This window comes from Daphnia pulicaria, chromosome 3, assembly GCF_021234035.1.
Source record: "Daphnia pulicaria isolate SC F1-1A chromosome 3, SC_F0-13Bv2, whole genome shotgun sequence".
NCBI classification, from domain to species: Eukaryota; Metazoa; Arthropoda; class Branchiopoda; order Diplostraca; family Daphniidae; genus Daphnia; species Daphnia pulicaria.
Genome location: NC_060915.1, coordinates 10,280,711 through 10,291,557, shown reverse-complemented (window position 1 = coordinate 10,291,557; position 10,847 = coordinate 10,280,711). Strand labels below are relative to the sequence as shown.

Below are 10,847 nucleotides of genomic sequence, written 5' to 3'. Positions count from 1 at the left end.
CAGTCGAAACTGTCTGCTGACAGTTTTGACAGATTTTTTGGGAAATAAATTCTGACATGGCGGAATATTCAAACAGTTTGTTAATTTTTTTATTTGTTTTGTGCATCATTGGTACGTCCTAGCGACAAAGTAAGTCCTTAGATCAAGTGAAAAGTCAGTTCCAATAACAAAGGAAGCAATCCTTTTTCCTAGCTAAGCGCAATATGATTTTAAAAAATACCAGTTATTGATTTGAGTATTGAACTTTGTGCGAAAATTAACTTTTTAGTAAAGCAGTAAATTACAATAGAACACTGAAACAATTCATGTTCATTTTAGCAATGGTTGCTTGAATAGAAAAAAAAATGAGAACACGCATCAAAAACATAACCTGATGTGGAGGAGCCAAATACTATTCTGTACTACGCTCTGGTCTAGCTCTTTCTTGTTGGGACAACACCTGATCTTAGTAAACCTGAGGTTCAACTATATTCAGTTACATTGTTCAATCAAGCGGCTTGACTTAATGTCTGACGATACAAACTTCGTCCGAAGACGAGTCGTCAATTCAACCTATGCCTGACTTCTCTGGCGGTACGCTTCGAATTCGGGAACGGAACGCGGATTGGACATTTACGTCGAATTATCGGAATCACAACGAACTCGTAACACATTGGATTCGAAGTCGCGAGTTATCAGACTTCAACCACTTAGACCATCCACATCAACTTACTTTGGTTCGCCACATGGCGGATTTCAGGAATAATATTATTTATCATACGGGGAATCGAACTCGGGTCTCAAGATGGCATGCACATCAAGCGACGACTCATCCAACTCACCTACCCATTCCCTATCACAATAGTTTTAATTGGTCTAAATAACTACCAACATTATGAAGGTAAATATTTATGATATTCCAAAAATATTTATTTTGAGACTAATATCTCATGTTTGAAAGGCCTGCTAAAATCTGATGGATTCCGTCTAAATGGGAAACCCGTTTTCGCCTTACACGGTTGGATAGTAATGCCGGCACATTTGATCATTTGACTCCAATAATGGTTCCAGACAATTTGAGAGTAGTTGCTGTTGATATCCCGGGTCATGGACCTAGTGATCATTTTCCAAGAGATATTATGTATCTCTACATGGATTGCCTTTTAGCTATTGAGAGAATATCACAACAATTGAAATGGGACACATTTTCATTCATTGGACATAGTTTGCGAGGCTGCATGGCTATGTTAAACGCCGGCGTCTTTCCTGAGAAGGTAGTTAAACTTGTCAATGTTGCTAATTGTGAGAGTTACAACTATACTAGGGCGGGAACAATGAATTTGAGATTAAGAATAACCGTCGGTAAGCTTTTGAAATACGAAATTATGCAATCATGCAAGGCCCTGAAAAACCTATTACGTACGATACAGCAATAGAAAAGAGCATCAATGGTTCATTTGGATCCCTTATCGGGAAAGTTTGTCGACTGGCGGCCGGGCGGTTCAAGCGTGACGCGATCCCGAAGTCGGCGGGAAAGGTAAAAAAATGCACTTTGTTTAGCAAGCCCAAATTATATCTAAAAAAATAGAGGGATATCAACTTTATTTAATTTCCGACAGACAGACGTCATAATCTGGGGCCTTGGGGCCATCAGACGTCGGTGTGTAAGAAATTTTACGAAATTTCAGTAAATTGTGAAAATGGCAACGCTGCATCCTAAGCGCCTAATTTTAAATAGAGAGAGTTGGGGAGGATCTGTGAGTTTTTAACTAAGTAAACTGGAACAGAAAATGCATTTTTCGGTTTTTTAAATAAGATTATGCATTTATTTGGTTGAACCGATCATTTTTTTTATTATTTGGTTAGTGTTATTGGCAGCTAAATTTTTGGCGGTTCAAATTTCTTCCCTATGACCTATGTAACCCGCTTTTGCTCTGCTCCTCTTTTGAGAAAGTATACCGAACGTCACGGGAAACCCTTGACTAACAGACGTTATGGTTTTTCCCCTGTATTAGCATGGGTTGTTCCCCGCTTATGTGTATGCGCTTTGATGATATCGGAAACAAACGCCAATCGGAGCTATCGACCAATACTCGTTCTTCTTCTTCATTCTTTTTGACGATATCTTTTAAGTATATTACTTATTTATACTATAGGCTACATATAGGCCTACTTGTGTATAGTTTCCCCGTGCTGTTGAAGAGAGACGGGACTCTCTCTGGTTGTCCCGCGGCCAACCACTTGCCCATCCGCATCGAATAAATCGGGCGCTTCACGCTATTGCAGCTGGAGTTGGCGTCGACCAATTTGATCCGATCGACGACGACGGCCAACGATGTCAACCGTTTGGTTTCTTATTCTCGCTATATTGACGCAACAGAGAGAAACAAATAAAAAAATTAACAAACTGTTTGAATATTCCGCCATGTCAGAATTTATTTCCCCAAAAATCTGTTTTTTTTGTTTGAGTTATTTGGCGTAACACAGTTTCAGATCACAAAATCTTTTAGGACGCATTGCTCCAACACCTGCTATGTCAATTAAATCTTTCACAGATGAAATAAAAGAATGATGGTAATCAATTCAAAATTCAAGGGTTTTGTTCTTGTAGCAGCATAAAGTCGACAAGAATATGGTCTAAAAAGTGGATAAGAAATCTTTTTCTTTAAGTAAATGGTGGGCCTGAAAAGGGCCGATTGGATTGAGCCAGGAGTTAAAATAATAAATCAGAAACAGATTTAACCGCCGAAACCGTGCAGAGTGCGGCCCTGGCGTTTCAATGCGTAGACGACATCCATGGCCGTGACCGTCTTCCTCTTGGCGTGTTCAGTGTAGGTGACGGCGTCACGAATCACGTTCTCAAGGAACACCTTCAACACACCGCGGGTCTCCTCGTAGATGAGACCAGAGATTCGCTTGACACCACCACGACGGGCAAGACGACGAATGGCCGGCTTGGTGATTCCCTGGATGTTGTCACGCAACACTTTGCGATGACGTTTGGCGCCTCCCTTACCGAGTCCTTTTCCTCCTTTGCCGCGACCAGTCATTTTCAAATGAGTTTCAGAGATTTAAAAAATATCGAATGATGTTAAACTCACTATGGTCCCCATATATACCCTACCGGTTCCTCAAGCTGAACTCCTATTGTAGGAACTCAGCTCCAGCCATCACTTGTCAACAAAGAGGATTTCCGTTATAACTTATAAATTTGTCTTTTCCCTCCCATTTTTGAACTAACCAATCCCTAGCCAGTGAACTCGCTTAGCTCCGCAACGTCCGTAGGTTCCCTACATATACCAAGAACTTTTCACTAGTTAGGACATCTGGACATGCGAAATTTCAGTCGCTCGAAATGGCTCGTACTAAGCAGACCGCTCGCAAATCCACCGGTGGCAAGGCGCCCCGCAAACAGTTGGCCACCAAAGCCGCTCGCAAGAGTGCGCCGGCCACTGGAGGAGTCAAGAAACCCCATCGTTATCGTCCCGGCACCGTCGCCCTTCGTGAAATCCGTCGCTACCAAAAGTCGACCGAGCTTCTGATCCGCAAGTTGCCATTCCAGCGCTTGGTCAGAGAAATCGCCCAGGATTTCAAGACCGACTTGCGTTTCCAGAGCTCGGCCGTCATGGCCCTGCAGGAGGCCAGCGAGGCTTACTTGGTGGGTCTTTTCGAAGACACCAACTTGTGCGCCATCCACGCCAAGCGAGTCACCATCGTGACGGCTCTAGAGACTGAAGTGGTCCAAATCAAAGAACAGATCGAGCCCCTCCTCACACTCCCCGCCTCAGTAGAGAAATCTAATCAAGAGATGAAAAAAGGATTCTCTGAAACCCAGGACCAACTAGCACAGCTATCAGCCCTCATACAAAGATCCTTGAGCCCAGCCAACCAGTCCAGGCAAACCGCCCACCTCCCAAGCCAATTTCAAATACCACAACCAACACTAGCGCCTCTACATCAAAGAAATGACCCCCCCACTAAAGATAATCCAATGGAACGCAAGAAGTCTTTATAAATCTAAGTTACAAGAATTTAAGTACAATCTTTTGTTAACCAACCCCCACATTGTCCTCTTATGTGAAACCCATTGGAAAGACCATTATACCGCACAATTTTCTGCCTACCAAACATTCGCACTAAATCGCCCCACACAAGGTGGTGGAGTAGCCATCCTTGTTAAAAAAAATATTCAAACTTCACCACTGCCACTCCCCCAATCTAGTGACATAGAAGCAATAGGAGTCACAATAAAAACTAGAAACAATACGCACCTAGACATTATTTCCCTTTACTGCCCAAACGGGAACTCGTGCAGAAGAGGAAACATAGAAGCCATCCTTAACGCCCCACGTAATACCACTATCATAGGCGGAGACTTGAATGCCCACTCAGGGATGTGGGAAGACGGGAAACCTGAAAATAACAATGGAAAGATAATTAGCAACTATCTATTAAACCAATCTAACCTAATACTCGCCACCCCGAAGAACCTAGGTACAAGGCCGAGTCACAACAACACCCAAAATTCAACAATAGACCTCACCTTTACTTCACCAGCACTAGGACCAACCACAACAATCCATCTCGGCCCTTACTGGAGCAGTGACCGTTTGCCAATAATCATCAATATCAACACTGACCTACCCCCTACGCAACTGATCAACCCTAACTGGAGATTCAATGAAGAGAAATGGGAGGAATGGAACGAAGAAATCTCAAAAACCTTAACCACCAACAAATTGAGCAACGCAACATCCCCCGAGTCAGCCTACTCCATACTATACTTCTCAATTATCGAGGCAAGCCAGATACACTTTACACCCAACCGAAACGCGTTGGCAAGGGAAAAACCGAAACCTTGGTGGACCCCCCAATGTAAAAAGGCAACCAGCATGGTACGAAGAGCTTACAACAAGTGGCGATCTTCCCTCCTACAATCAGACAAAACAGAATTAAATAGACTAGAAGCCATAAAAAAGAAGACTATTATCAAAGCTAAGAACGACGCCTGGGAAAAATTCATTGGTTCACTGGACCAACCGGGAAACACCACCACCTTCTGGAACTTCGCCAAATTCATGCTCAAAGAAAAGAGAACCAAACAATCCTGGCCCACCCTTGTGGACCAAACGAACAGGCAACTCACCGACAACCTAGACAAAGAGAATGCTATGCTAGACCAACTCTGCCCAAACAACAACCACCCAGAAGATGACAGGTCAACCCTATACCTTCAGAAGATCCAAGACGCAATAAACAATGAAATTCCCCACCCGATCAACTCTCAATTTAACATTACAGAACTCAAAATGTGCATTAAAACCCTCCCTAACAAAGCCATGGGCGCTGACAGGCTTCACAACAAGATGCTCTCAAAACTATCCGACCAAAACCTCCACTCATTGCTATTTGTACTCAACTATATGTTCCGTACTGGATACATACCTGAAGCATGGAAGCACGCAGTAGTCACACCGATACTAAAACCAGGGAAACCCCCAGAACGCACAGACTCGTACAGGCCCATATCATTAACCTCTTGTCTAGCAAAAATCCAAGAAAAAATGATTAATAACAGACTGAAATGGTACCTGGATAAAAATGCTCACCTTCCAAAACACCAAACGGGATTTAGGCGAGGATGTACAACAACAGACAACCTAATCCAACTCGAAGAAGCCATCTCAAACGGATTCAACACTAGCCATTCCACCACAGCTGTCTTCCTAGACCTGGCTAAAGCCTACGATGATACCTGGTTAACCGGCCTTCTATACAAAGTCACAAAATTCAATATTAGAGGTGTCATGTTAAACTGGTTAAGCAACTTCCTTACTAATAGAACAGTCAACGTAAAAATCGAAGATTCTCTCTCAACAACACGAACCATAAACAAAGGAGTCCCACAAGGATGCGTTCTCAGCCCCATACTGTTCAACATTATGATGGCAGACTTCCCTCTTCCTGACCCTCGCACCAACTTGGCTTTATTTGCTGACGACATACTCGATGGGAGGGTCGCGCAACACCACATCAACTGCCTACCAGTCCGCGTGGAGTAATTGTGGTGATTGGTGTGTTCGAGAGGAGACCAATCCCATGTCACCTCCTATAGCGAAGGTACTAGATTTTCTTTCGTCGCTGGTTAGTGCCGAAAAAAGCGTACAGAACGATAAACGTCCATCGCTCTATGCTCTCGTCAACTTTAGGCAAGTTGGACGGCTTCGATTTGGGCAAGCACCCACTGGTAGTGAAATTGATGCGAGGGGTGTACAACAGGAAACCCCCCGCCCCTAGATATTCACGTTTCTGGGAGGTGGATTCAGTAATAGAATTCTTGATTTCCCTAGGTCAATTGAATACAAGGTCAACACCGTATAGATCCAGGTCTCACCACTTGTAAAACAATCCTGATTGCTCATCGATCGCTAGTTAGTGACCTCGAGCAATCGTTAAATTATAATTGAACGAAAATTTCTAACTTTATTTTTATAACAGTTTCGAACCGAGCCCTATGAAAAGATCCGAAAGAACAATCAAACATAGGAAAGGTCCATCTACTGTTGTGTATTTGTGTGGTAGCCGTAATGCGAGTGGAGACCGTGCGCCGAAGTTAGCGCGATGAAGGCCGCTAGGGAAGCGGCGAGCAGAGAGGCTGTGGGAGGATTCGGGCTCAAGTTCTCAGACACTGAAGATTAACTTTGTTCATGTCCGTTTCATCTTTGTATTTCCTCATGTTCACTACAGTGCTAATCAGTTAAATACAGTGGCGATCTTCTAATCGCATCCAGACACAACATCTACCAGGGAGGAAAATTTTAATTTAGAACCCTCAAAAAACGACCTCCTGATTCCTCTTTTAGTACTGAACCGACTACTAGAAAAAAACCTCGATTGGATAGTCGCACAGTTACTTTAACGGTTGAACCTCAGGCGGACCCGTCTAACCGCGAGATCTTCGACTATGAACTAGATGAAAGACAAGCTGATTCATCTTCTAGTAACAGATTTGTCTTCAAAAAGCGTTACTACGAGAGTAAGTTTGGGCAGCCACTAACCGATGAGGTACTATCCCACATCATTCAGGAGTACGCCAAAGGACTAGGCTGGATTTTGTCCTATTACTTTCAGGTTGACTGTAGTTAATTTTCGTAGTTATATTTAAAAACTAGCCATGAATGTCGATGTTTTCTTAGGGTGTCCCATCTTGGAATTGGTTTTATCCATATGACTATGCCCCGTTCGCTATCAACTTAACTGAGGTTTCTGCATTTGCTACTCATTTTGATTCTGGGACTCAGCCGGTAATTTAAAAGTTAAAGCGCTTATTAAATTGTTTTCCTCCATATCTAATTTAAAAATGCATTCCGCAATTGATGAGTTTGTTACCTCCGTGGAGTTCAACGCTTGTTCCTTTGTCGTGGGGAAATTTGATGTCTGATTCGGTTTGTAAATTATTCTGTTTTCCATAGTGCATGTATCTTATACCTTGATTATTTAAATCTTAGAATTCAACTATTGCCAAGTTCTATCCATCAGTGTGCAAGGGATCCGCCTTGCCGTTTCTCGACGAGGATTTGATGAAGGATGCCGTTAAGGCTGTTTATGACCAGTTGACCGATGAAGAGAGTAAGTTACTTTAATTCTATTGAAGAATTTTCAAATTTACTTAAGTAGATCTTGTAGGCTCGTTGGTATGACGTCATTGTTAGGTTGTAATCCGGGTAGTTAATTAAGCAAATTAACGGAGTATATTCAGTGAAGCGAAACGAGCTCCTCTCTACAACTCAGCCGAAACCAGACTGCCCTCTTCCTGCTCGCTGCTTCCAAGCTTCAGCGCTTGAGCGCCGCATGACATCTAGCGGTCGCAGGAAGAAGGGCACAATAACACAACAGTCATAATTTCAAATTTGGTATTCAAACATTGATTTTAATCATTTTATTTTCGGAAGAGAGAAATCCAGTCGGAAGTGACAAATTACTTGTTGGGCAATACCATAAGGGCTGCACCTTTTTGCGTCGTTTACTAGATGGGGATCAGACTCTTGCATTGCAGCCCAAACATTTTTCTGGCATATATGCTATATGGAGAAGTATCTGCTTCAAAGAAGTGTGTTCGACCTGATACGTAAGTATATTCTTTTTATTCAATATAAGTTATTTGCATCAAAGTCAGTTCGGTCAGTTCTTTTTTATATTCTTTTTTTTATAGAATGTTTGCATCACCTTTGCAAGAGTGGGAAAACTGCAATGTTCTATGGTATTTCGATCTGTAATAGAGTTGGCTAACGTCCGAAGTTGGCAGTCCGCTGAAATAGTGAAAAAAATTTTGGACGTGAACTAGTGCTAGTAACAGTTCTTGCACAGATAAAGACCACCGGGCCTATATCTCCGGCTTCCCTCAAAAAAACGTAAACAACCCGTTTCATTAATTTATTTAAAAAAAACGTGAATTCAAAAAAAAAAAAAAAAAACATCACAATATTCCCTATTTATTTACCAATTTAATCACTGCTATAGATAACTTATAAGATAAACTTGGAAGAAACTACACTCTATCTTCGTAGAGACCCTCACAAAACCCATAAGAGCTCCTCAAAAACTTTACACAACATGGCCGCCGCGAGGTTGCCATGGCTGGGGTACGCGTTATTGGTTTGCTCTATTGTCCTTGAAAACAAAATGCCTTTTACTTAAAAATTCATATGGCACACCTCACTGAGCCAAGCAGACGATGTTGTGTGAAATGTGTGTGTCCGTTCCGTGCTGGACCTGGGTCGTATCAAGTAGCTAAGATCTCAGCTTGGATCACTGATCTACAGGGAATTTTTACTGCCAAGCAGACGTCGTCGTATAACGTAGTCTTTTATATTGACTTCGTCTGCTTGGCAGTATGAAATATGAAATGCTGCAAAATTGTTTTCAAATAAATACATGGAATGCGACTATAAATATAAATATAAAAGTATAAATAAAGAAGATTACAATTTATTTTTAAAACAATTTATTACGGATAACGGAACGCAAAATATAAATGCGTAATTCAGCTATCGATTAATCGATAGGACTTTTGATTCTTGTAAGATAATGTTTCCTATTAGGAAAAAATAAATACAAGCAAAAAAGAATAAAAGGACATTATTTTTGCCAAACGGAAGGGTTTGGAACGTTTAGGCCCACAAAGAGACTAATAAAGCAAGACGATATATGTATCGATTTAAATCAGTGAGCAGACGAGAGAAAATTTATCAAGTAGTGATCCAAGCTAAGTTGAGCTGAGATCTTAGCTACTTGATACGACCCTGGACTGTACCCTGGTTTATTGTGATTTGTGGTATATCATGAAGGAGGAATAAGCAGTAATGTATAATGTTTTGAGGAGCCGGTCTTTTTGGCTTTTCCAAGCTTTGATCTAGTTTACTATCTAAGTATTTATTCAAAGGAAAATGGCAAATGCATCACTCTGTGTTGGACTAGTATGTATTGATATTGTTGCCGAAAGTGAAAGATTTCCTGTAGAAGACACTGATCATAGGTAACTTAACGAGGTCATTTCAATTCAAATAATCTATTTACACAGTTTTCACATTTAAATATTGTAACTCGAATACCAAATAGGATTCCAAACCTTTCGTACAGAAGAGGAGGAAATGCGTCCAACTCATGCTCTGTTTTGTCTCAACTGGGAATGAAAACAGAGTTTTTAGGAACTCTTTCAAACTCAATACAACTGGATTTCATTCAAAGAGATTTTGCAGAACACTCAGTTTCAATTGAACACTGCCCTATTTTCCCTGATTGTGAGTTTCCAACATCCATTGTGATACTTAATGCCTGCAATAGTACCAGAACCATTATGCATCATCCAACGAATTTACAAGAGCTGGGTGTCCAACATTTCACCAATCTTAATCTAAACAATTATTCATGGATTCATTTTGAAGTAATATGCAAATTATTTAAGTAATGTACTAGATTCATTCTTTTTTTTACTAGGGAAGGAGTGCTAATGTCGATAACATAAAACAAATGATTAAATTTGTGCGGGAAAATTCGAAATCTATAAAAATATCGGTTGAAATCGAAAAGACACGCACAGTTCTCGGTGAACTCCTCCCACTAGGAGATGTTGTTTTTATTTCGAAAGAATTTTCTCAGTTTTCTGGCTTCCCTACCATGAAAGAAGCAGTAAAAGGATTTATCGGTTTGTCAAGACCAGGGTACGTTTGTTTGTTTTTTTACTAAAAAAAAATATTTTTATTTAAGCCTTAAATCAACAAATTGCACTGATTTTTTGTGTTCAAAGGTGCATTGTCGTGTGTGCCTGGGGGTCAGAAGGAGCGGCTGCAGGACAAAATGTTGATGGGACAGATGTGGTGAAGTGTCAAAGTGCTTCTGCGCCTTGTCGTATCATCGATACCCTTGGAGCTGGGGATACATTCAACGCCGCATTCATCTATAGCCAAATTAACCTGTGGGACTGGAAAAAAGGGCTTGAATTCGCTTGCCAAATTGCCGGTTGCAAAATTGGTTTAAAAGGATTTCTAGGACTCGAACAATTCAAGCAGACCTTTTTATTTGAGGCCTCAGACAATGACAGGTAACGCGTGTTGTTACACTGAATTTTTTTTTTTTTTTGTTAAATATGAAGCAGGATCTCACTAACTCAACGTGCTTATTCTCAAAGTATTTATTATGTCCGAATTCCTTCTTCTAGTCCGTGTTAACCGCGAGTACGAAAGGGACGATATCGCTCGTTGACACTGTAGTCTTGAAGAGCTCGCCGGCAGTCGTAGTTGCGTCTATTTTAAAACATCCCGAATTCCCGACCTTTAACAGATTATTTTTTAAAAGTCAACAGTGAATAT

The 10,847-nt window shown here is 41.2% G+C and overlaps 5 protein-coding genes and 1 long non-coding RNA gene across 7 annotated transcripts in view; 3 read left to right on the top strand and 3 right to left on the bottom strand.

The window, feature by feature from the left end:
• The first annotated feature begins 781 nt into the window (after nucleotides 1-781).
• The window catches only part of LOC124328812 (uridine phosphorylase 1-like), an 18,307-nt gene continuing 8,241 nt past the window's right edge, over nucleotides 782-10,847 (top strand). Inside the window, exons 1-5 of one of the 2 annotated variants that reach the window (XM_046787627.1) lie at nucleotides 782-880; nucleotides 9,422-9,514; nucleotides 9,598-9,922; nucleotides 9,976-10,199; nucleotides 10,286-10,579. In XM_046787627.1, the coding sequence (XP_046643583.1) occupies nucleotides 9,426-9,514; nucleotides 9,598-9,922; nucleotides 9,976-10,199; nucleotides 10,286-10,579 (932 nt within the window). In that variant the 5' untranslated portion in view covers nucleotides 782-880; nucleotides 9,422-9,425. Of the gene's footprint in view, nucleotides 881-9,277; nucleotides 9,339-9,421; nucleotides 9,515-9,597; nucleotides 9,923-9,975; nucleotides 10,200-10,285; nucleotides 10,580-10,847 lie in introns of those variants that run through there. The other variant, XM_046787626.1, reaches the window with a different exon arrangement.
• Nucleotides 2,718-3,029, bottom strand: LOC124329434 (histone H4-like). Its single transcript, XM_046788494.1, has one exon. It carries the CDS (start codon nucleotides 3,027-3,029, stop codon nucleotides 2,718-2,720), a length of 312 nt encoding a protein of 103 aa, XP_046644450.1.
• LOC124329433 (histone H3-like) lies at nucleotides 3,236-3,994 on the top strand. Its single transcript, XM_046788493.1, has one exon. It carries the CDS (start codon nucleotides 3,335-3,337, stop codon nucleotides 3,992-3,994), a length of 660 nt encoding a protein of 219 aa, XP_046644449.1. The 5' UTR covers nucleotides 3,236-3,334.
• LOC124328815 lies at nucleotides 4,072-5,646 on the bottom strand. Its single transcript, XR_006916496.1, has 3 exons — nucleotides 5,589-5,646; nucleotides 5,425-5,522; nucleotides 4,072-4,392 (listed from the first exon to the last, which is right to left on the bottom strand). It is a non-coding gene; the product is annotated as an uncharacterized LOC124328815 (long non-coding RNA).
• LOC124329431 (5'-3' exoribonuclease 2-like) overlaps nucleotides 5,989-10,847 on the top strand; it is a 25,186-nt gene continuing 20,327 nt past the window's right edge. Inside the window, exons 1-7 of the mRNA XM_046788492.1 lie at nucleotides 5,989-6,188; nucleotides 6,807-7,110; nucleotides 7,176-7,288; nucleotides 7,346-7,424; nucleotides 7,488-7,608; nucleotides 7,929-8,107; nucleotides 8,192-8,239. Coding sequence (XP_046644448.1) covers nucleotides 5,989-6,188; nucleotides 6,807-7,110; nucleotides 7,176-7,288; nucleotides 7,346-7,424; nucleotides 7,488-7,608; nucleotides 7,929-8,104 — 993 coding nt within the window. The 3' untranslated portion in view covers nucleotides 8,105-8,107; nucleotides 8,192-8,239. The remainder of the gene's footprint in view (nucleotides 6,189-6,806; nucleotides 7,111-7,175; nucleotides 7,289-7,345; nucleotides 7,425-7,487; nucleotides 7,609-7,928; nucleotides 8,108-8,191; nucleotides 8,240-10,847) is intronic.
• The window catches only part of LOC124328813, a 1,009-nt gene continuing 853 nt past the window's right edge, over nucleotides 10,692-10,847 (bottom strand). Inside the window, exon 5 of the mRNA XM_046787630.1 lies at nucleotides 10,692-10,781. Coding sequence (XP_046643586.1) covers nucleotides 10,703-10,781 — 79 coding nt within the window. The 3' untranslated portion in view covers nucleotides 10,692-10,702. The remainder of the gene's footprint in view (nucleotides 10,782-10,847) is intronic.